This window comes from Manis pentadactyla, chromosome X, assembly GCF_030020395.1.
Source record: "Manis pentadactyla isolate mManPen7 chromosome X, mManPen7.hap1, whole genome shotgun sequence".
NCBI lineage: Eukaryota > Metazoa > Chordata > Mammalia > Pholidota > Manidae > Manis > Manis pentadactyla.
The window spans coordinates 62392151-62416232 of record NC_080038.1 but is presented as its reverse complement, the minus strand read 5'-3'; the positions used below and the strand labels follow the sequence as shown (position 1 = coordinate 62416232).

At 41.0% G+C, this 24082-nt stretch overlaps 1 protein-coding gene across 2 annotated transcripts; it reads right to left on the bottom strand.

Moving 5' to 3' along the window:
- Positions 1-134: 134 nt before the first annotated feature.
- Positions 135-22768, bottom strand: IGBP1 (immunoglobulin binding protein 1). 2 transcript variants are annotated; one of them, XM_036907298.2, is made up of 6 exons: positions 22357-22768; positions 21685-21978; positions 13629-13824; positions 12003-12082; positions 10919-11031; positions 135-1525 (listed from the first exon to the last, which is right to left on the bottom strand). In XM_036907298.2, the coding sequence occupies exons 1-6, from the start codon at positions 22545-22547 to the stop codon at positions 1395-1397; spliced, it is 1005 nt and encodes a 334-aa protein (XP_036763193.2). In that variant the 5' UTR covers positions 22548-22768; the 3' UTR covers positions 135-1394. The 2 variants fall into 2 exon arrangements, with proteins under 2 accessions (XP_036763193.2, XP_057351231.1); XM_057495248.1 differs by lacking the exon at positions 135-1525 and adding an exon at positions 8785-8816.
- Between the last annotated feature and the right edge of the window lie 1314 nt (positions 22769-24082).

The window sequence follows — 24082 nt, the reverse complement described above, 5'->3', positions numbered from 1 at the left end:
AGGGAACTGACTCCTTTTCAAACCCCTTTCCTGAGCTGGACTGCAGAAGCTAGAACAGGAATGCTGTCATCTTCTTGAAAGAAAACCTCAGTGTATCAAAGCCACACAGAGCCAAAGTATGTTTTCTGCCCAGATCATCTGAACACATGGTTGCTTTATTTTATTTTATATTTTTTATTAAGGTATCATTGATAGACACTTACGAAGATTTCACATGAAAAACAATGTGGTTACTACATTCACCCATATTATCAAGTCCCCATCCATACCCCACTGCAGTCACTGTCCCATCAGTGTAGTAAGATGCCACAGAGTCACTGCTTGTCTTCTCTAGGCTACACTGTCTTCCATGTGACCTCCACATGCCAACATATGGCTGCTTTTTGAGGGTATGACCCAAGAACTGGGGGCATGTCTTCTACTGCAGAAAATAGGTACTGTTCAGGGTCACTTGTGCCATCCTCCTCCTCCACATCCAGTTATTTAATCCACCTGACTGCAGGCACCTTACTGACCGGCAAAGTGACCATCATGGCACACTTACTGCTTCAGATGGTGCCAGGTGGCACAAAGCACAGGCAGCATATGCCACAGTGGTCTGAGGGCAGTCCATTTAGGAGCTAGGCTATAGCCTGAGCTGTTCTTCCCCCTAAGGGCTATGGCAAACAGTCCTCTGAGACTCAAGGCCCTGGCCTCAGGTACACACACAAGGATGGCTTTCCCAGCACTTTCCGGTTGCCCTCATTTCTTCTGGCCAGGACAAGGAAGACCAGTAGATGGGACAGGTACGGTGCGTTCATTTACAATTCTAGTTCCTGAAAACAGTGCCATGTGGCAGAGCGTCCTGGCTTTTGTGCTCAGTCCTTGTAAAGCAGAGTGTTGGGTTCACAGTGCTCATGTACAAAGGAGAAAGCAAGCTCTAGCCACTCTGGGCAGCTTGTATGCTGGGAAATTTATTGCCCAGAGCAGAGGGAGATGATCAGAGTCTCTCCATAAGGCTAGGAACTCATAGCTGACCCTTTCCTCACCTAAAAAAGGCAGCTGATACCCATATTTCTGCACAGGTTCATTAATAGAAAGGACTTATTTGTTAAAGAGAAATCACACAGCTATTGATTATACAGAGCCATTAATCAGGACTCATTTCTTTCCACTTAAGAAATTGGAATACACCATGATGAGGATGATGATATCCAAACACAATTGCTGGCTCATCATCTGGGGTACAAATACACAATTGTTTTGACACTTTACTGAATGCAGAGCAAGATTAAGCATCTTCTTCTCCAACGATGTACAAAGCTGAAGCAGAAGCCCAGGGAAGGGAAAAACCATGCAGCTTTCCTTGGCAGGGAAGATAGGAGTCCTTGCAGTCCTGTCTGATTGTGGGAAGACTAACCCATGTTCTGTCGGTTGCCATAGCCCCTAGGATGGGTGTCCTTCCATTCATCCCACTCCCGAGCTCTGTGGAGTGTCAGCTTATCATCTTCCTCCTTCTTCTGTTCCTGATTTTCCTGTTGCTCTACTACAGTGAAAAAACAAGAAAGCAGGGTTGAGAAATAGAGGGAATGTCAAGGGCCTCAGCTTCCTCCTGCACACAGCCACAGAAAATGAGGACAAGGAATACAGCTAGCTGCCTACCCTGCGGCCAGAATTGGGGACAGTACTTGTACTACTGAACAGATGACATGTTAAGTCATAAGGAGAAAGGATGCTCTAAGTGGTTTTCACAAGAAGGCAAAAACATTGCCCCTTGGAATGCATTCTATTTTGGGAAATAATTCTTGCTAAAACGGCCAAACCCCCTGCCCCCCTCCCCAACAAAAACCAAAAACACCAACCAACAAAACACCAGCAGACCAAAACACTAAACTACAAAATGTTCACGATTTCATGATCTGCATTAGAACTGCAGGGAGGTAGCACTGCAGGTGACTTTTCCTCCTCCGTCCATTTCTTTCATTACATTAGTTTTACCACTGTGCGCATGTGTGTGTGTGTAATTGGAAACTGCAGGGCAGCTGGACCTACCAGAAAGGAATATCTGTTATTTTGTACATGTTTGGAACAGGGTCTGAAGTCCAAATGGCACTTGTCATGTAGTGTACCCCCAAAAGAAATTTAAACCAACAGCTCCCTCTCTCTTTCACGGTAACTTTTTTTCCGCCTTTGTGAGCATGCCTTGGCTACCCTGAGTTTGCCTGTGAGAAATACTCTCGCTACTATGATAAAGAATGAAATATGTGGGGATCTGATCTAACAGTGTAGGCGGCTTGTATTCTCTCTTTTGTATAACCTTTTTATTGTGAAATAAAGAGTAGTGGAAATCACACAAAATACATGTAAGTTAAGTTTTCATAAGGAAGCTATACCTTTATAGCCTTCACTGGGCTCAAGAAATAGATCTTGTTTCCATCCCAAAAACTTCTCCATGAGCACCTTCCAAATCACAACCCTCCTCTCGCCCCACAGGTAACCACTTTACCACCTTTTATAGTAGTAATTTCCTGGAGGTTATTATAGCTACGTATGTATGCATCCCTAGACACCAGAGTTGTATATTCATTTTTTACTCAACAGCCTTTAGTAGAGTTGTGCAACTATCACCATAATCCAATGAAACAAAATTCCTATCACCCCAAAAGATCCTTGTGTCCATTTATGGTTTATTCCCATTCCTTACCTCTCCCCAGCCCCTTGAAATCACTAATCTACCTTCTGTCTATAGATGTCCTATTTCTGGACATATCACATAAATGGAATCAAGCTATATATGGTCTTCTGTGTCTGACAACTTTCACTTACCATAATGCTTTTGAGGTTAGTTTTGCCCATGTAAAAATATCTGGGTATCTTTTTAATCTACAGGTTCCTCTTCCATTTCTTTCTTTCTCTACAAGTTATCTATTGAGGAAACTGGGGAGTTTGACCTATAGTTTCCCAACATCTGGATTCTGCTGATGGCATAGTCATGAGGCAGTCCAACATGTTCTTCTGTATTTCTGCAGATTGGCAAGTGGATGCAGAGGCTAGATCTCAGGGCTGATTGCTTTGGCACAATTACAACTGGTGCTGTGTTAGCTCATCAGGTGGCACATATCTGTGTCTCAGGTGTTCTGATGTTAGCAGCCGCTGATGCTCAATACCCAGATACATTAATTTTCTGGGGGTTTCAAAAAGTTGATACTCTTACTTTTAGCATTTCTTTTTTCTAAATTAACTAGAACACTGTCTTGCCAATGGGTTTCAGCCCCGGGCAGGTTCACTATGGATTCAATATGACCAAAGAAATGACAGCAGAACGTTCTTGGGGCAAAAGCATTTATTATCCGACTTGTTCTCCCGGCAGAAGGTAGAGCACTAGAGTTATGTCTGCATCTAATAGTCTGCAGGTCTGTAATCCTCCGTTGCCTCTGCCCCTGCACAGCTGTCCTCTGGGCCTCTGTCCTCAGTGCTGCCACCACTCCAGCCTCATCTCTGCTCTCCTGCAGCCTTGCAGCCGTGCCACTGTGTCACCCAGAGCACTGGGCAGGGCTCTTTATATAGCGTCAATAACGATGTATTGCCCACATGTGTGTAGTGAGCTAGCCAACCAGGGCCAGGTGAGAATACTGACCACAGGACCCTTCGCTTTATCTACAAATGCTTTTAGAAAGATTTGCTTCCCCTCATCTACTACTATTTGGTTACCCAGAAAAACAGAGAAGCTCAGTACTTCACTCTTTCATTGTATTTTCTTCTCAAAGTAATAAATTGGTTCCCTATTATCTCCTGAAATCAAACAACTTTTATTCTTAAATACAATTATGAACTCATGGATTTCAATATATTTGATGGGTTTCAATCACTTGCAATGATTTCTAAAAATACTTCAATAAGCTTTTTAATTTTAGAATAGTTTTAGATTTACAGAAAAACTGGGAAGATAGTACAGATGTTCTTACACATCCACACAAAATGTTCCCTACTGTTAACACCTTACATTACTGTGGTTTATGTGTCACAACTAATAAACCAATACTGGTATGTTATTAACAACTTAAGTCCATTCTTTATGCAGATGTCCTTCAGTTTTACCTAATGTCCTCTTTTGGCTCCAGAATCCCAGCCAGAATACAGTACATTTAGTTCTCCCTTCTCTTGGCTGTGACACTTTCTCAGACTTCTGCTGTTTTTGGTGGCCTGGACACCTTTAAGGACTATTCATCAGATATTTCGCAGACTATGCCTCAGTTTCGGGGTGCCTGGTGGTTTCCCCGTAGGCAACGGTTTGGGGTTTTGGAGGAGGATACTACAGAGGGGACGCTTACGCCAACATGACTTATCACTACTGATGTTGGCTTGGATCACCAGTGTTTGCAGGGTTCCCATTTGTAAAGCCACTCCTCTCTCCTCCTTCCACACTGTGGTCTCTGGTAGCAAGTCACTAAACAGAGCCCATGCTTCAGGGCTGAGGAGGTATGGCTCCACCTCTTCAAGAAAGGAGTATATACACAGATTATTCGGAATTTTTCTGCAAGGCAATTTGTCATTTCTCCCACATTTATTTATTTATTTAACCATTTGTTTCTGTTACTTATAGACTCATGGATATTTATTTTATTCCTTGTGTTATAATCCAATACTGTTATTTTCCTGCTCAAATTCCTTCAGTTTTGGCCAGCAAGAGTTTTTTCAGCTGGCCCTTGTGCTCCATTAACAAACCTCAATTCATCTTTTTCCCCACAAGTTCTTCTTTATATTCTAGTACTACACAATGCTTCAGGCTTATCTTGTATATTCCCCACCCTAGCCCTAGAATCAGCCATTTCTCTAAGGAACCCTGGTTCCTTTAATTGGGGAATGGTATCAGAAACCACAATTTGGCCTCTGGATGTGCTTATTGCTGCTTGCAATTATCCCTTTTGAGGCCAAACTGTCTCAGGCCAGTGGAAACATCTTCAAATTGGCTTCTGAGTCCTTCTGGTATGACTCTAGTAGTTTTTGAAAGCTTCTTCCCTATCTTTTACGACAAGATGTTCCAGGCTCATCTTGTGTGTCTTCTGCCCCAGACTGGGAATTAGCTATTTCTCTAAGACATACTGGCTGCTTTTAATGGGAGTGGTTTTTGAAGACAATAGTCTGGGTTACTAGGTATGCTCTTTGCTACTGGGCTGGTCATTGTTTCTAAGTGTTTTCAGTGGAAGCAAGGGTGTGTGTGTGTGTGTGTGTGTGTGTGTGTGTGCTTTTAAATAAAATATTTCTCATGAGTTCATATTCAGGACTACAGGGTTGTTTCATTTCTAACTTAAATTATGAATTACATCTGTATTCTTCCACACTAAGTCTTGGTTGTTAAAGACAGAGGACAATAGAATATTTCATAATTACCAATTTATATTATTTCATACTACACAGTCTTGGAATAACTAATATTGTCACCAATTACTGAGAATTGTTAATTTTTTTGCATATGCTTTCCCCATTTAAAAAAGTAATTGTGCCAAATATATGTCATCTGAGCACTGAGCATATAGGCATTACTCTACTCTTTCCCTTTTAACCCTCATTTAGTCTTAGTTCTACAAGTAACTATATGTTTTAATACTCACGCCCTGTCCTTATGCCAATATTTCTCTGATCATTTTGGCTAAAGCTCATTCTGTAGCAAATTCTCAGGATGGTATCATGGGAACAGTATTTCCTGAGTTTCTGCATGTTGATAAATGCCTGTATGCTTTATATTTAAAAGTCAGTTATATCAGATACAATGTCCTTGATTAACATTTTTTTCTCCTTGAGTATCTTAAATATGTTACTCCATTTTCCTCTGGCCTAAAGTGCTGGTGCCAAGAAGTTTGAGAGTGATCTAGTTTCCTCTATAAATTATCTGCTGCTTTTGCTGAAATGTCCAAGGCAGTTTTACTTTAAAGTCTAATAATTTTATCTAAGAATGTGTCTTGCTGTCTTACTTTCTTTAAAGTCTAATAATTTTATTTAAGAATGTGTCTTGTTGTCTTACTATGCTGATAGACAGTGACCACAATAGAGGTGAGGACTTGATAACAATACAGTTGAAACCACTGTATTGATTATGTGAAACCATCATAAGATTGAATATCAATGATACTTAAATAAAAATAATAAGAACCAGCAATCCGTTTTGCTAAGAAATAGGTAACAGGATACAGCATTGGCTATGTCAATACTGTTTTCCTAAGATTGGTGACCTTTGGCATGTTTTTCTTCAAGTAAAATATTTAACATTTGAACATCAGGAGCTAATGTTTTATAAAAAAATATCTTGGTGAGCATACCATGTGCATTTGAAAAAAGGTGTTTTGCAGATGTCTGGATATATTCTGTAAATGTTAGGTTAAGGTGGCTGCTACTGTTGTCCAGATCTTCCATGTCCTTACTGATTTTCTGTCTAGTAATTTTTTTAATTACTAAAAGACAAGTTTTAAAATCTCCAACCATGGCAGATTTATTTCTTGATTTAACTGTCAATATTTTCTTCATGTAATTTGAACCTTCTTATTAGACACAAACATGTCCGTGATTGCTATGTCTTCCTGATAAAATACCCCTTTTATCAGTATGAAACGTCCTTTTTTATACCCAGTAACAGATAAAAGTCTTGAAGTCTACCTTATCTGATAAAGTAGAAAATCCCAGTTTTCTTTTGCTTACTGTTAGCATAGTACATTGTTTTCTATCTTTCTTTTAACCAATCTGTGCCTTTATATTTAAAATGCATCTCTTGTAGACGGCATGCAGTCGAGTCTGATAATCACCTCTGATTTCTAATTTGAAGGCTTATTCCTTTTACATTTAAAATGATTATTGATAGGGCTGAACTGAGATCACCATTCTATTGGTTTTCTATTCATCTCATCTATTTTTTGTTCTTCTGTTCACTTTTGGTATTATATATTCTATGGGTTTCGAAAAATGTATGACGATATGCATCCACCATTATAGCATTTATAGGTTCACTGTCCTAAAAATCCTCTGTGCTCCACCTATTTGTCCTTCTTTCCCCTCTAACTCCTGGGCAAGCACTGATCCTTTCACTGTTTCCATAATTTTGCCTTTTCCAGAATGTCATATACATGTAGCCTTTTCACACTGGCTTTCACTTAGTAATATGCTAATATGCATTTAAGGGTCTTCCATGTCTTTTCATGGCCTGATAGCACATTTCTTTTTAGCAATGAATACTATTCCACTGTCTGGATGTATCAGAATTTATTTCTCCATTCACCTACCGAGGACATCTCTTGGTTGCTCCCAAGTTTTGGCAATTATGAATAAAGCTGCTATAACCATTCATGTGCACGTTTTTTTGTGTGAACCTAAGTTTTCAACTCATTTGGGTAAGTACCAAGGAGCATGACTGCTGGATCATATGCGATGAGAATGTTTAGTTTGTAAGAAACTGCCAAATTGTCTTCCAAAGTGGCTGTACCATTCTGCATTCCCACCAGCAGTGAGTGAGAGTCCCTGCTGCTCCACAACCATGCCAGAATTTGGGTGTTGTCAGTGTTTTGGATTTTTTGGCCATTCTTATAGGGGTATAGTGGTATCATTATTGTTTTAGTTTGCAGTTCCCAAATGACATATGATGTTGAAGATCTTTCCATATGCTTATTTGCCCTCTGTATATCCTTCTTTGGTGAGGTGTCTGTTTAGGGTTTTTTGCCCATTTTTTAAATTGGGGTGTCTGTTTACTTATTGTTGAGTTTTAAGAATTCTTTGCATATTTTGGAAAACAGCCTTTTATGAGATGTGTTTTTTGCAAATATTTTCTGCTGGTCTGGGGCTTGTCTTTTCACTCTCTTTTGATGCATTGTGTTTTAAGTGGTTGCTTTAGGGAATACAATATTCATCCCTAACTTCCCAGTCTACTTAGAGTTAATATTGTACCACAGGGTAGGCAGCCTCAAAGATGGAACCCAGTGATCCCAACCTTTCGGTATTCATGTACTTATGTAGTCCCCTCCTATGCTATCAGGATCGGTCTACATGACCAATAGAGTATGACAGAAGTTATGGTATGTCACCTTCAACATTAGGTTATAAATGAAACTGAAGTTTCTGTATCTTCCTTGTTCTCTCTCAGATAATTCATCCTGGGAAAAGGAAGCTCTCAAGCTGTGAGCAACCCTATGGAGAGACCCATGTTGGGAGGCCTCCTGTCAACAGCCACATGAATGAGTGAATGAGCTGGAAGCAGATCCTCTAGTCTCAGTCAAGTTTTCAGAAGACTGCAGCCCCTGCTGCCAGCTTGACTGCAACCTCAAGAGATCCTAAGCCAGAACCACCTAGTTAAGTTGGTCCTGGAATTCTCACCCTCAGGAACTATGTGAGACAATAAATGTTCATTATTTTAAGTTGTTAGGTTTTAGAGTAATTTGTTACATAGCAATAGGTAATATATTTTACTTCACACAAAATAACTTCACATACAAAACAAGTTCCATTTACCCCATCATTTTTGCTGTAGCTGTTAAATGTATTATATATATATGTACATTGTAAGCCCCACAGAACAATATAATAACTTTTGCTTTAAGAAGTCATATGTAGTTTTAAAAAGTTGGCAGGAGGAGGCAGTCCTTTGTGTTTACCCACATAATTGTCTTTTCTGCTGTTCCTCATTCATTCTTGACTATCCAAGTTTCTATGTGGTATTCTGTTCAGCCTGAAGAACTTCTACCCGTACCATAATGTTTTAATTATGCCTTCATTTTTATGGATATCTTCACTGGATATACAATTCTGGAATGACAGGTTTCCTCCTCCCTACCCAGCACTTTAAAGATGTTGCTCTACTGTCTCTGGCTCCCACTGTTTCTAATGGGAAGTCCGCAGTAATTCCCACCATTGTTCTTGTACATATGATGTGTAACTTAAACTCTGGCTACTATCAAGATTTTCTTTTTCTCTGTTTTTCAGCTCTTTGACTATGATTTGCCCATGTGTGTTTTTTGTTATATTTAACCTACTTGGGGCTTGCTGAGATTCTGAAATGTAAATTTGTGTTTCACAGATTTGGGGAAAATTTCAGCCACTGTTTCTTCAAATGGCTCCTTTTCTTTGTTCTCTTCCACTGGTGTTCCAATTGTACATATGAGAGATCTTTATACATTATTCCATAGGTCACTGCGGCTTTGTTCACTTTTTTCCAATCTTATTTTTTAAATTGGTTAATTCCTATCAGTCTATCTTCAAGTTAACTGACATTTTCTCCTATCATTGCCAATCTGCTATTAAACTCATCTAATGATTTTTTTTTAAACTTCAGAAATTCTCTTTTTCAGTTCCAGAATTTTTGTGTGTATAGTTTCTACTTCTCTGCTGATATTTTTAGTCTTTTCATTCAATATAGTTATATTTTCCCCTCTGTTGAGCATATAAATAAGCTGTTTTAAAGTCCTTGTCTGCTAATTTCAACATCTGAGTCATCCGGGATTGGTCTCCATTGACTGCTTTTCCTCTTGAGTATAAGTCACATTTTCCTGTTCTTTTTTTAATCTTTATTATATGTATAAAAGTTTAGGATGAATCTCAGACTTTGTGAATGGTTGAATGATATGTTGTAGAGATTTTGAATTCTGTTTCATTCTTCTAAAGAGTATTGATTTTTCATTTTAGCAGGCAGTTTATTTATCTAGAACCAAAATTTCTCCACATTGGGCAGTGGCCAAATTCTCCATTCAGTTATTTTAGCCCTACCTAGGGGGTTTGGAGTCCATCCTGTACACACATAGCTTAGTAGTCAGCTGGAGATTTGGGTAGGGTTTAGAGAATTAGGGTTACTCTTCCATGGTTCTTTCTTTTCTGGGGTATCTTCTCACATTTCAGTTGCTACAGTCACCCTAAACTCAGTTCTCTTATTCCTCAACCAATAAAGTGCAAGTTCCTATCCAAGTTTTACATGCTACCACATCACAGCAACTGTAGCCTGCCCATAGGTGAAAGGCTGTACAGGAAATCTATTGAAATGACCACTCTTTCTGTGCTATAGTGGAACCAGCACTGGAACTGGAATTTTAAGGCCTGAATTAAAATCCCAGCCTGGCCACTTTCTAGCTATGTTGACTTTGGCTAAGTCAGTTCTCAGATATTGTTTCTTCATCCTAAAATGGGGATAAGAATGTCTGCTTCATGGGTTGTTAAGAGGATCAAATGAGATAATACACAAGACAAGGAAACTGAGGCTCAGAGGAGCTAATGTCCTATCTACTGAGTGGTAGGGATAACTGGTTACCCCAGGCCTGTTCATGCTTTTTCTGCTGCACCATATTGCTTCTATCTTTCTAATGACCACCCTCTCCACCTTTTCCTTCCAAAGACACCTCCAAGTACCTACTATGATCTAATTACCAAATTGAGCACCAAGAGCACAGTGAGTCAAAGTCCCTGCCCTCCAGAAATTCCAGTATGATTCCCTTTTCTAAGTGTTCACTGCCTTCCAGTCTGTGTCTGCTTTTGGTCACTCTCAAGTGCCTTCAGATAGTTGTTTTGTTATATTTTGCTCAGTTTGTAACTGTTATTTGTAGGAGGGGGGTTGGCCTGATAAACTTACTCTGCCATTACCATAAGTAGCTGCTGATACACTTACTCTGCCATTACTAGAAACAGAACTGCTACTGATAGATTTTTGGTTTTGCTATTAGTTGCTCAGTCTGTTTTTATGCCATGATATTTAGATAGATTTAAAAACTATGCTTCCACAACCCCCATCCTCCCAGAATCACCTGCTATTTATCTTAATAATAAATATAAGAAAATACTGCCTAGAATCTTTCTCTTTCTCAGAATCTTTGTCCAGATTACTTCTGCTCCTAAAGGGCAACAATTCCTGGTATGAATTAATTTCTAGGGTGTAAGGGACCAATAGTATAACTATTTTCCTTCTACCCCTGCATACCTGGTGTTGCCTTGGCTATTCCCTGACGTGGCAATGTTCCATATTTCTGATGCTGATCATACCAGTCATTCACTGTCATAGATGCCAGGCTTGGGTAACCAGCTCCAAATACTCTGTAAAAATCACACTGCATTTAGAAAACTAAACATAAATAGCACTTATGGTTGTCAGAAGGGAGGTGGGTGGGGGATGGATAAAATAAATTAAGGGGATTAAAAGGTACAATCTTCCAATTAGAAAATAAATAAGACAAGGATGTCAAGTGTAGCATAGGGAATACAGTCAATAATATTTTAACAACTTTGTATAGTAACTAGACTTGCTGCGGTAACCATTTCACAATGTATGTAAATATCAATCACTATGTTGTACACCTGAAACTGATACAATATTGTATGCCAATTATTCTTCAATTAAAAAAAACAAATAGCACTATTAAAAAGTCTCTTCTTTTTAGTAACCAAGCCTGGGTCTGTTTCATCCTTGATTACCTACCTGGCTATTTTGAGGAGTTATGCACACTGCTGTGAGGATCTATAAACAGAGGCATCCAGGAAGGGGCATTAAAGTCAAGAGCTTTCATGAGAAAATAAATAGCCCAGGATCATCTCCCAGTAAGCAATTCCAGAGTCCCATGACCCCCAGAGCAGTGATGACACCACAGGATGTCTCAAAGGTACACAGAGGAAGGAAGCTCTTCTGCCACCCTGAGGAAAAGCAGCTCAAGAATTAAATCAGCAACTATGTCCTTTTAAGAACATAGGTGAACGCATTTCAAGTGAGAATTCAAAGTGGGAAACCATTTTAAAGTACACAATTCTCCATTAGATTCCTTTCTTCTGTTTTATTTATTTTTGTTAAGTTTCTTTTGAGCCTATTTTTAAGCTCAAGTTTGTGAGGGAAAAATGTCTGATGAAGACAGAGGAAGCGCTGGCAGAGTAATATCCCTTTTGCAAAAGAATAGCCCCCACAGGTGAAGCCATGACCTTTTAACAATGACCATTCTGTCTGTCACTCATGTGCTGCAGCTGAATCATAAAAGCAGGGAGACTGCAAAGGCAGCCCATATTTTAGTAGTACCTACTTGGCTTGGTCGATGTTCCGAGTGAGAATGAAAGGTTTCATCAGAGGCCTGTCCTGACGAGATGAGTTAGAAGTTGATGCCTTAAAAAGGATATTAATTATCAGGAGTGCATTTGCCATTTTGCCCGCTCCACTATGAGGCTCTTAAGTATTCAGGCACTTGAAAAGCCTTGGATTCAAAATTTGCTCACTCCCTATTTATCAGTTTCTAAGCTACAGCAGCAGAATATTAATGGTGGAGGTTGCTTAGCTCTCCTGAGGAGGCCCAAGAACCTTACTGAAAAGGAAGGAAGAGAGCTCTCCCAGGAATCACATCAACCACAAGTAAAAAATTCTGTGGCTTTAAAACAGCCCCCTCCAAAGGAGAAGATTCCAAAGCCTTCTTCCACATTCTATCTAAATTCCTTGAGCTGAATTTGAAGCCCCTTTCCTCAGCCTGGCCTTCAGTGCTGAAGGTGAATTATTGAGATCCTTCTTCTAAAACCCCTTCTCCTAACGTAATTTTACTACTAATTGTCAAGAACCCCTAAGGCATTTTAGAAGTTGGTATTCTAAATGCAAGGAGGAAGAATGAATTTGTAGTTTTCATATACAGATATACAGAAAAGTTTCAAGGAACCTTGGCTGTCCAGGGACATATTGAAAGTATGACCAAAGAACCGTTGCCCCCTTGGTTCTAGCTCTGTCACTTCCAGAGCCAATTCCAATACCATAAGAGAGAAGGGGGCAGGGGAGGACGCAGAGGAGTATAGCCTCAAAATGCTTGAAAGCCACTCATCTGGATATACTCAACAGGCCTTATGGCCTTAGAATACTAACTGTTGATTCGCTGAGCCTTTAACTAGGTTGATGTTACCCTGAGGCAAAAGCTCCTGGGCTACTTAATTAGTACAAATCACAATACGAAGAGGTTTCTCTGAGGACTTAAGTAAATGCCTGTGACTAGCTGATAAATTCAACTCAATTCCTATTGTACTCTGAACCAAAAATTAAGTGGCAGCAGAAGCTCCAAAACAGGGTGACAATCTTCAAAATAGTCAAAGCTGTGTCACACCAGGTTTTATCAGTATACCCCACATTTTGTGCATAGAAATGGCCTTGTGTCTCATACTCAGACATCAGGGTGTGAGTGCATCAACGTGTAAGGTTAGATTCTGACTCCTCCCCACTCCTTAACATACTCCCTGACCTCTGGTTTTTCTTCTCTCTACTCTGCTCTCTCCTCCAGTTTCACTTTTCTTTTCAGTTCCCACCTTAATCCTCTTCCTCTTGGTTTATTTCAGTCAAGCACAGATTTTAAAGGCCTACCTCCCTACACATTCCTTCAGTAGTCATAACTCCCTACAGCCAAAAGCAGCTTTACTTCAGCAAGGTCTCCCTCCCGACTGCATATCACAAAATTACAAATGACTAGAAGTGTGTTACAGGTTACAAAGTCCCAGGCATGAACACTGCTATAAGCTAGAAAGAAAGCTACCCTACTGCATCTTCAGCCTCCCTCCACTACTCTTAACAGAAGAGTGATTTTATGGAGACTTGGAATGATTTTAATTTGATTACCCTCCTGTAGAACATCAAATCTCTTGACAGTTGCTTTTTGAGCTATATAGGAAGTGACCAGGCTTACCTCTTTTGAAGAGTCTTTTTCTTTCAGGATCTTTATCTCCTGGTCAATGCTCTCAATCTCTTCAAAGCTGATACCAATCCACCTTCGGAGGTGAAGGAGGTAATATTCACGAACATGCTCATCATCTGCTTGACCACTTTCCACAGCAGATTTCAGCACAGATAACCTATGCTCTACCTCCTTCTTCTGCTTGTATCTGTTCCACAGAGAAGCATTATCCATGAACTTAAAAATAAAGCAGCATGTCTTCAAAAGAAGGCCAGAGTAAGATTTTTCCTTTGCAAATGACCAGGTGGTTGGTATGCCAATTTCCACTTTGGCAAAAATACAGGTTCTATATCCTAGAACTTGCCACCAAGGCAGTTCCCTCAAAACCATAAGGCAAGGAAGGGATCAGCAGGGGCTGAGAAATACATTCTGATGTCAGAAAAATATAGAAGTTACCTGATCTGAGCAACTCTTGCCATCATCTTTAGAGATGGAAGTGCCTTAGTAATTTATCACATCAGCCCTTAAGAGAGCTTGGGTGTTTAGTATCACACAATGTCTGCCTGGAATTACAGCTTCAAAGAATCATAGACTCTCAGGGTTCATTTGCCTGCCACTGATGCAGCAATTCCTTGTGAAACAACCTAAAAAACGATCATCTCTTTTCTTCTGGACAAAACATTCCCAGCTTTATTGACTCATATTAATAGAACTTAAAGACTCATAGCCACCCTGGTTGCCTTCTTCAAGATGCATTCTAGTATGTCATCTATCATTCCAAAAATATGTACTGAGTGCCTACTGTGTGACAGGCACTGTTCTCAGCGCTGGAGACACAGCAGTGTGTGCAAGAGAAGTCTCTGCTCTCCTGAAGCTTTCCTTCTAGTGGGAGCAGACAGACAAAACAAACAGATGAGTCAGGTGGTGAAGAAGCAAAGAGCAAGACAAAGAGGATGGAACACAATGGTGTGACAGCTGGGCGCTGTATGTGTAAGGTGACCAGGAAGAGGTGACATTTGAACAAAGACTTCAAGGAAATAAGGAAGCAAGCCATGCCAGTAACTGGAAGAGTGTTTTAAGGAGGAAAGCAAATACAAAGGTCTTGGGGTGGGAGAGTACCTTGCCTGGTGTGTTTGAGAAACAGCAGGGAAGCCAGCATGGCTAAATTTCATAGAGTGAAGGAGAATGATAGGAAATGAGGTCAGAGGTAGCCAGGGCCATAATCTGTAGAGCCCTGTAGGCTGTTAAGACCCAAAATATCAAATACCTTATTTTGAGTGAAATGGGAAAACCTCTGGAAGCTTTTGAATAGAATGTGGCCTGAATAGAATGATGTAAGAACTTGTTAAATATGGACCTCTCTGGCTATTGTGTGTAGACTGTGGGGGTTGGGAGGCAAGGGTAAAAGCAAGGAAATCAATAATTAGGAGGATATTGCCACAATCCAGGCGAGAGTTAGAGACTTGAAATAGGGAGGCTGGTGAGATGTCATATATTTAAAATAAAATAAGAGGATTTGTTAATTTATTGGATGTAAGGGCTTGAGGAAAAGAGAGGAGTTGAGGAAAAGAGAGGAGTCAAGGAAATACTGATTTCTAAGAGAAGTGTCTTGAAATCTGTCTAGAACCCCACTCTGGACCTCTAGCAGATGCTCCCCTGCAGGTGTTGATCCAAATCTGGAGTTCTTAACCTGAGGCCCATGGGCAAGCTTGGGGTGGTATGTCCTTGAACTATTGAAAATTTTATACAGAATTCTACATGTATGCATTTTTTTTTAAGCTGGGGAGAGGTTTTGTAGTTACTAACCAAATTAACAATAAGATCCATGACCCACGAAGTCAAGAACCACTGCTTGGAAACATTCTTATTATAAAAGCTCCTGGGCTTTTCTAATTCTTTTACCAACAAGTGGGCACTTTATATAGTGTTACAAGTAACTGTCACAGCATCATCACAGATAGCTTTCTGCACGAAACACTACAAAGGTCAATTCCTAGATCATAACCACTATTGCAGGGATCACGTGAGAACATTTACCTCCAGTCCCATTCCTGACCCCACCCTCTGTACTGGATGCACCTAAATCAGGAAACAAAACATATGAGGGCCTTAGAATGTATCTACTCCAGGGTGAGTTCTGGGTTGGTCTATAGTGATTTGATTAAGGCTCTCATTCTTCCTTCCTGGTCTCTGCATGCACATAGTCAACCACACTCTGGTCTTTTCTTCTCTACTTCCTTGCTCCTATGACTTTGTGCTTTGTCGTCTCTGGGACTTCAAGCTCCTCAACTCCTGTGATTTTCAGCCAGTGTTTTTTAAACCTTTTTGTCTTAGCAGAAGAATGCTTTCATCGTATAAGAGCTTATTTGGAACTCCAATAAGTAATAAACAGGTAAAACTCACCTTGGTTAAATCAGAGGAGAGCTCCCAACATCCTCCTACCCAGGCACTGCAGTGGATGCTTAAGGTTCCAAGGAAAAGATCTGAAAGCCATTGTCCTAGGCCTTCATCACCACAGTGAGCCATTACACAGACACTCCCTATCACCCTAAATTCCCAATACCTGTCAACCTTCTGACTCTGGGTGACTTTCACCATTCCCTTTTTCTGTTCCCAACCTGCTGAAGAGAGCTAACTGGTTAGTAACAAATTTATATCAAATGAGTCAACCACAATTTCATGTTATGAAACTTTGGTTAAGTAGTCACTCTTATTCAGCTATCCTTTTTGTCTTTTGTGGATTCCTTGCCACCATCATGTTCTCCAGATGACCAGCCAATATAGAATTCAATTTCCTTCTTTACCTTAAAATCTCTGTGGCTTCACCTTTCCTCTTACCAAGGCAACATCTTTCCATTTCACTTTTGTGGTCCATCCTGCCCCCACCACATTCTCCAGGCCTCACTCTTACCAGTGATCCTGACATTAGCAGTTACAATTTTTCACTCCACTGGTGCATTCCACCTTTCCTAGAAACACTTTCCCTCATTCCATGTCTTATCTTTTCAAATGACCCCTCTTCTCTTTTCTATGCTCTAGTGGAAACAGCAATAGAACTGAGAATTTGAAGACCAAAGTTTAAATCCAAGCCTGGACAATTACTAGGTATGTGATTTTGGACAAGTTGATTCTCAGAACCCATTTCCTATCTCTAAAATGGGGATAACAATATCTGCTTCCTGGGGTTGTTAAGAGGATCCAGTGGAACAATATACATAAAGGGCTTTATAAGCAGCAATGTAATATAAATATTATTAGCCAATGAGAAAATTGAGGCTAGGAGGGGCTAGATGATGTCCCATCTATTAAGGGGTAGAAGTTGGTCACCCCCAGGTCTGTCTGACTGGAAAGTCCAGGCTTTTTCTGCAACACTACATTGTTTCCATCTTTCTGATGACCATTCTACCTTATCAGTTCCTCCCAAAGATCAAGTACTTAATATTATCCAACTACTGAGTTGGGCACCAAGGATACAATGATACAATTAGGATACTAAGGATACAATTAGCCTGGTCTCTGACCTTCAGCACTTCCAAGTCCGGAGAATGACAGAAAGTAACATAAATGAAGTGCTATTGCATCTGAGAGGGGAGATAGGTAGGGAGAAGCTTCAAAGAGGACATGATATTTGCTCTCTCTTCCCCGCTGGCTTCTCTAAGTATGACCTGTATCTTGTGGAGATTCTTACCTCTGACTGCCCTTTCCTTCCTCTTCCTTCTCCCTTAACTTGCCCCAAGGTTTTATTCTTGGCTTTTTTCTCTCTACATGTTTTTCTCTGGCAAACTATCCATTCCCACAAAAGCTCCTAAATTTTTAGCACCATCCACAAAACAGTCTCCTAAGTTTTAGTTACACATTTCCATCTGTCTATGGACATGGCTCTCTAGTTGTCACTTTAGGACCTAAATTCAGTAAATCTAAAACTGGGCTCATTACTTAACCCAGCCTCCACTTCTCTATTTCTGTTGAAAGAATGGAGGGGCAATTAACCAACCAGACTTACACAGTCCTCAAAAATGGGAACTAAAGGAAGTATGTGAAGAAACAGGTTTTGAGAGAATATACCATTTAGGTGTTTTATGTAGGATGGTTTCAGTATGGGGCAGGGGAGGGAGGACTTACACAAAGTAAATAAGTATCTGAACAATTTGTTTTCTAATCATACAAATTTTCCTTGTAAAAGAAGTATCTCTGATTGCGGAAACTTCATTTTTATCACTCCTTCCCACTTGAAGTACTATTATGACATGTTTTGTCTTTCTGCCTGTCTTCTCTTTCAGTATTCTACACACATCATTTCCTCGTGCAGACCTCTGACCATACACTCTTAGCTTCTGCCAAACCAGACTATTCTCTGTTCCCTGTGCATACCTCAAACTACTCGGCATTGAGCTTTTACTCATATTGTTCCTCCTGTTTGTTGACAATAAATATTTCTTAAACACCCTCTGTATGCCAGGCCCTGTGCTAGGCATACCAGTGAACAAGAGAGAAATGGCTTCTACCCTCATGGAGCATATAATCTAACAGGGGAGAAAGACAAAACCCAGAAAGACAGATAAATGAAGAACAATCAATCCAAAAAGAGCATGTACAAGACTCTGTAGAAGGAAGGAGCTGGGTCTGCTCAAAGAGCTGAATGGCCACTGTGGCTGGAGTCTAGTGAACAAAGTATGATACCTGATGAGACTGAAGACCACGTAGGGCCTTATAGTTAGCAGTTTGGCTATTTCATGTAAGAGATGCTAGCGGCCCAGACTAAGGTATGAGAAGTGGAGACAGAGAGAAACAGGCCATAAGATATACTTTGTAGCTAGAACTGGCAGGCCTTGTTGATTGGACTCCATGCAGAGACTCAGAAGGGAGGAAATGAAGTAAACTCCTAGGTTTCTGGCTTAAACACCTGGGTGAATGGTGGTGCACTTACTGAGATGGTGAAGACTTGGGCATGGGGGTACTGGTGGGGGTTAAAAAGCCAAGGGTTCCAATTTAGAGTATGTTAAATTTAAGGTGTCTTTGAAACATCCATGTAGGGTGTTGGAAGTATGAGACTGAAGGTCAGGAGAGGGCTGGGCTAGCAATATAATGTGGGAGCCATTAGCAAAAAGTTATCTCGTCTGTCAGGCATTTAAAGATGTTCAAAGATTATGCTTTCTAGCCAAAGCAATGCAAATAAAAACAATGAGACCTTTTTTTGACTGCCCAGTTGGATTTTCTAAGTGTAAACATCCAAGACCAGCTCAGTGGAACATACTGTGAAACTGTTATTGTGGAAAGAAATATTACCATCAAAAGTCTCAAAATACTCAAACCCTTTGATCTAGTCACTGCTCCATCTAGAAATCTATCCTAAGGAAACGTGACAGATGCAGTTAAAGATGTTTGTTTCAAACAAAAAAATCCATAAATAGCCTAAATATTTGACAATAAGAGACTGGCTTAGGTAATAATGGTACAACTGTAGGATGGAATATTATGTAACCATTAAACATCATGGTTTCAAAAGACATGAGGAAATGCTAATAGTATGTTAGGTTTAAAAAAAGGATAAAAACTGTATTTACCATATTATTCCAAATTTATTAACTAAAATAACCATATAACTGGAAGGAAATACATCAGGAAATTAACAAAGATCATTTTTGAGTGGTTAAAGCTTATTTTTAATTAAAAATAATTCTTTTGTTTTCCCAACTTTCTACATTGAATAATTACTTTTACATACAGGAAAATATATAATTTGTAATTTTAACCATCCTTCATGGCTGACCTCAATTGCCATTTTGTTCTGAAACCTTTTCCTCATTCAACCAAATGTGACCACTCCTTGGTCTTTCTCCACAACAGTGTTTGTGTCTCTATGGCATTTATTGTCCCCTCTTTGCGTATAATTATTTGGACACCAAACTCAGTGTTTAAACTTCCTGTTACATGCCAGTGGGCTTCCCCCATCTTACAAAGGACATGAAGTTCCGCTTCATATCAGTCTATTCCATTTACTCAAAATTCATTTACTGTTACTTAGGAGCCACTAACTATAATTTATTATTCCTTATGGCCCTTACCACCTGAAATTACATTATTATTTACTAGCTTATTGTCTGTCTCCACGAAAATAAAAGCTCCATGAGGGCATAGACTCTGTCTGGATCTCCATTACCTAGAATAGTTCCTGGCACACAGGAAAGGTTCAACAGATACTTGTTAAATGAATGAATGAATGTTCAGTTCTCTAGACTAGGCCTCTGTTCAGAACCTCATGCTACCAGATACCTCTACTTGGATGTCTCCTAGGCACCTTAAATGCAACATGTCTCAATACTGAATGCATATTCTCCTCTTCCCTTTGATATGTTCTTCCTCTATTTCCCATCTTACTGAGTTCCACAGCCATCCACCTGAGGCAGAAACATGGACATTTTCCTGGCTGCCTTCTTCTATCCCACCTCCTACAACCAACTGATCACTAGGTTTTCTGCAGACTAAACCCTCCTAAATAAATATACCCCACCCACCTTCTGCCATTGCCATAGTGAGGCCTCATCCCTCTGTGACCTAACTGGATCTAATCTTCTCCCGCACATTGTATCCTAACTCCTGCCAGAGTATCCCAGCTAAAATGCAAGTATCACCACGCTCTTTAAAATAAAAAAACAACTCCAGTGGATCCCAGTCACCAACCAAAGTTTAAGCTTTTAGTGTGGCCTAATAGGTTAACGTTTACAGAACATTCACTATGTGTGAGATACTGTGCTAGCTTGCTTTATCTTATTTATGCTCCTTAACCCTATGGGATAGGTACTGTTATTACTGCAATCTCACGTATGAGGAAACCTGAGGCTCAGAGAAGGTGAATAAGTTCCCCAGGTCTCTTACTCCACTATCTGTACTCAGCTGCAAAGACAGAACAACAGCTGACTTTGAGGGCTTACTTCATCAGACACTGTGCTAAGTGCTTTGATGTATTTCTCTTTTAATCTTCCTAACTACTTCATGAGGAAAGACCTATTATTATCCAATTTTACAGATGGGAAAATTAAGGCACAGAGTGATTAAATGGTGCAGCTGGAATTCAAACCCCTTCCCAAGTTTTCAGCAACAAGGCTGTTCCTTCACCTTCCTCACACCCCAAACTCTCCTTGGTGCTGGACCCTGCAATTCTTCAGCATTATTCTTTGCTCCTCTCCAGCAGCTCACTTGGTGCTTTAGCATTACCTAACAACTTAGAGTGATTCCCCACCCTAGTACTGTGTTCATTCATGTGCCCGTAGCTTTACTAATGCTGTTCCCTGCTGGCTAATGCCCTCCTTTTCTTTTCTTCTAGATAATATTCCTATTCCTCCTTAAACAGGTCATCACAAGAGTCACTTCTTCCAGGGAGCCTTCTCCTCTCCTTCTCCCTCTTTAGTTAGGTGCCCCTCCTATCTGCTCTCTCAATACCTTGTGTGTCTATCACATCATTTTATATTGATACTGTTTCTATGCCTCTTTTCCTCACCAAACTGTACATTCCTCCAAGGTAGAGGCCATCCATACTCATACAAACACCCAAACTCAGTTTGTATCCCTAGTGCTTAGCATAGTTCTTAAACATTGTGACCACTCATTAAATGTTTCTTTTTAAACTAAACTGAGAGTAACCAACTTGTCAAGGTCATAAAATGAAGCTGTGCCAGGACTATGATTAGTTTAGGCTGTTACACACATAATCTGTTAGAACAGAGCTTCTTAATCAATGGTATTTAAATGGACTACAGCTACAAGATACTGTGCCCTTCAGAGATATTTACCCCACTGCACCATATGAATACTGCTCTACTGTGATGTGGGAAAGACTGGGAGATGCTATGCTAAACTACACTGCTGCCGTTGGCAGCCATAGGGTGGCAGGCATCTGAGGGTTAGGTATGATCATCACAACAAAGGCAGAGGCTTCCTGAAATACTCGGGAGAGTTTGCCTTCACCAGGGCCGATGCTCAATAAGAACCAAAAGAATGATATACACCATTGCCCCCCCGCAAAAAACATGCACCTCCTCCCGTGCTCAAATTACAGCTGTTGACCCACCTCTCTATTTTAGCCTGTCTTTGAGATGCCATGGCAACAAGGCTAGGATAGGCCACCGAGGAACTAGCAGTGTTATTTTCAGCTGAGTTGTTCTTGGTTTTGGGCAGCTTAAACTCTGCCACGTGATAGTTTTGGCACTGAGATAAGAAATTTAAAAAGTGTTCTCGAGCGCACTGCAAATGATCTAGACGCTTGCTGGGGTTGACTTGTTTCATGGCGAGCGCTCCTTGAATTGCTGGCACCATCAGGTACTTCAGGTCGGTGGAAGGAATCTCTTCCAAATCTTCGTTTTGGCTGGAAAGAGCAAAGAGGCGGCTGTGAAGCCTGGTTGGGCATTCAAACTATGGCCCTTGCTCCTAGGGGGAGGGGAGCTGCTGGGTGGAAGTGGGGTAAAGGGAGGAGGCACGGGGAACAGCGTCCGGTTTTTCTCAATGAAAGTGGCTGAGCATTCATAATACGTATGCAAAACAGCCTACACTAGGAAGCAGGGTTGTGGGGTATCAACTGTCAAGAAGAGCGGTGAAGAATATAAACAACGTACACAAGATTGCAGTGGCAGGTAGGAATGAAAGGCTCCTAGTCTGAAAGGTGCCCTCCACCCAGGCTCAATGGCTCCACCTTTGGTAACCATTATTTCCTTTTTCTTAGCTATTATTACCCTGTCCCCCATACCTGAACAAGTCGAGCTGCGATAACATTTCGGCAGCCTTTTTAAGGAGATCCAGCCCCTTGAACACTTTATCTTGGATGATCCGGGAACCGCTGGGTTCAGTCGCTACTTCCACTTCGTCCAGAAGCTGGGTGCTGGTTTCGAACAGCTCGGGGAGCCGCGCTAGCAGCAACTCGTTCCCCGCCGTTGCCATATTGCGGGAGAGAGAAACACGAAAAACTTCGCTTCCGGAGTCAAAGGCAACTTTGCTAAAGAAGAAGTCCGCAAGAAGGAACGAAACCGGAAGGCGCGCCGCATTGGTCCAGAGCTCCACCGTCAGCAAAACGTCAAAGAACTCCTGGAAGCAGCTGTCTGCCGGCCCTGGTTACCGTTTCCGTAAAGTCATTTTACCCGGCCGCCTAGTTCTAGTAGTAGCCATCTGTTAAAACAAGCACGCTTACGCTGCCTTACCTTGTGCTCCTCGTCGCCCACCCCGCCTGGGATGTTCCGTGGGCTCCGAGGCCGGTTCAGGGTGGGCGAGCTCCAAGAACCGGCCAGGAGCGCCCCTTACCGGCCGAGGCGCTCCCGAGGCCGTGGGTACCGGGGTGGCCGGAAGCTCCTGCTGCCCCGTCTGGGCGCGCGAGCGCACAGTGCAAAGAGCGCCCCCCTCCGATTTCTGTCCACCTACCAGCTTGAGCACCGGGTGCCTCCCAATCAATCCTCGCCCGCCCCCTTCCCTCCACGTCGCTCCGCCCACACCACACACATACCCATTTCCCCTCCATCCCTCCTACACACGGACACACCTCCGCCCTTTATGCCCGGTGCCCCTTGGCGCTTCCCATTAGGTTACCTGCTACTCCAGTCACCCCACTTCCTTCCGATAGTTGCTTCCTTTGTGAAACCTTCCTTGAGCCGCCACCCCCACGCTGCTCCCCGCTCCCCTCATCAAGTCACAGAAAAATTTCATTCGGACCACTTACTGCGTTGTTTACTGCTAGTGATGACAAATCTGTCAACCTTAACAGAATGAGCCTGATTAATTCTTGCACCCCTCTGGCTAGCCCAGTGCCTGGTACTTATTTAGTGCTCATTGTCATTATATGAATAGAAAATATAAGTGACCGGTTTGGAAAGCAGCCCAATTCTGCAGAACTGTGCTGTTCAATACGGTAGCCACTAGCTACATGGCACTACCGAGCACTTGAATGTAACTATTTAGAACTGAAATGTGCTGTAAGTGTAAAATACACACCAAATTTCTAACACTTACTACAGAAAAAGAATAAAAATATGAAAAATAACTTTTACATTGACTACATGTTGAAATGCTAGTATTCTGTATGTACTGAGTTTAAATATATTATTAAAGTTAATCTCACTGTTTTTTCACTTTTTTAATGTGCCTATGAAAAAACTTAAAATTACATATCAGGCTCGCATTGTATTTCTACTGGACAGCGCAGATGTAAAAATACAATTCCAGGACTTTGAAAGAAGAGACATCATTGCTTTGAATAATTCAATATAAATATACACTGATTGCCTTGGGACACACCCCGGGTTGTCCTAGGAGATTTAAATTATGCAGAATGTATACTGCTTGCACTGGGAAATAAGCTTTTAAAGTAAATACATATTTAAAGTAAGTAGTTGAGAAGGAAAAAATTTTCATGTTAAAACAACTAGAAGGCAATATAGGACAGTATATAATGAGGGGATATGTTATATTGGACAGGCTGTTGGACA

Excerpts from the sequence above, each read along its gene's own strand:
- IGBP1 (XM_036907298.2), bottom strand. The coding sequence starts at position 22,547 with ATGGCAACGGCGGGGAACGAGTTGCTGCTAGCGCGGCTCCCCGAGCTG. Across the intron at positions 12,083-13,628 it reads AAAAAGACTCTTCAAAAGAG|GCATCAACTTCTAACTCATC; the intron begins GTAAGCCTGGTC and ends ATCCTTTTTAAG. Across the intron at positions 1,526-10,918 it reads AATAGCCAAGGCAACACCAG|TAGAGCAACAGGAAAATCAG; the intron begins GTATGCAGGGGT and ends TTTTCACTGTAG.